The sequence below is a fragment of the Galeopterus variegatus genome, unplaced genomic scaffold (genome assembly GCF_000696425.1).
Source record: "Galeopterus variegatus unplaced genomic scaffold, G_variegatus-3.0.2 Scaffold747, whole genome shotgun sequence".
Classification (NCBI taxonomy): Eukaryota; Metazoa; Chordata; class Mammalia; order Dermoptera; family Cynocephalidae; genus Galeopterus; species Galeopterus variegatus.
The window spans coordinates 257,385-258,319 of record NW_007726858.1 but is presented as its reverse complement, the minus strand read 5'-3'; the positions used below and the strand labels follow the sequence as shown (position 1 = coordinate 258,319).

At 36.7% G+C, this 935-nt stretch overlaps 1 protein-coding gene across 1 annotated transcript in view; it reads left to right on the top strand.

Annotated features, from left to right (window-relative positions):
• Positions 1–935, top strand: part of NDUFA8 (NADH dehydrogenase (ubiquinone) 1 alpha subcomplex, 8, 19kDa) — a 17,505-nt gene that overhangs the window by 7,896 nt on the left and 8,674 nt on the right. Inside the window, exon 2 of the mRNA XM_008572021.1 lies at positions 599–762. Within this exon, the coding sequence (XP_008570243.1) occupies positions 599–762 (164 nt within the window). The remainder of the gene's footprint in view (positions 1–598; positions 763–935) is intronic.

Here is a 935-nt window from a genome sequence, read left to right as displayed (position 1 = left end):
GATGGTTCTCCTAGATAACAAAATGTTCTGTTCAGTGATAGTAATTAAAACATTGTGGTGTCGGTATAGTTATGATTTTTAAAAGTTCACAGATTTTACTTGATAAGTCTTTACTATACTTTATTATTAGTAATGACTTGCTGGATTAGATGCTCTTTCTGATTCCTTCCAATCTAATATCTTCTGTGATTCTCTCGTCCTCTTTTATGTATTTTTGTACTATAATTTTATTCCTTGAGTGGAAACTCAGTAAAGCTCCCCAGAATTGATTCCTCCCCTACACCTGAGAAGCCCCCATCCTCCTCCACAGCTTCATTCGCTCTGTCATAAATATCTAAAGGTTCTATTAGGGCTGCCATTTCTTCATCTCTGAAATGAGGATAGTAATATCAACTTAATGAGATTATTGTAAAGGTAAAAAAAAATGTGTAAGTGAAAGAGTTTTGTGATTTCTAAAGCACTGTAGATTGTAAAGAACTATTTTGGCAACCTCCTGTCTTTCATTTTCCTGGTAAAATCAGAACAGTGCTATCTTGTGCTCCTGTTTTGACCAGCATGAGGTAAAGTTGTGGTCTCTCTCCCATTGTTCCTTCTCCAGGTGAAAGTCAGTTCTTCTGTGCTTAAAGCTGCAGCCCATCACTATGGAGCTCAGTGTGATAAGCCCAACAAGGAGTTCATGCTCTGCCGCTGGGAAGAGAAAGATCCAAGGAGGTGTTTAGAGGAAGGCAAGCTGGTCAACAAGTGTGCTTTGGACTTCTTTAGGTAAATATCTTTTGGTATCAATGCCTATCTGGTTGAAATATCAAGGTATTCTTAAATGAAAAAGTGAATGTCCAGCTAATTAAATGGAAGGATAATTTTAGTAGGAAGTACATAGACTTTGAAATCAGAGATACCAAGGTAGACACTCAATTGATGACAGTTATTTTTTTTTT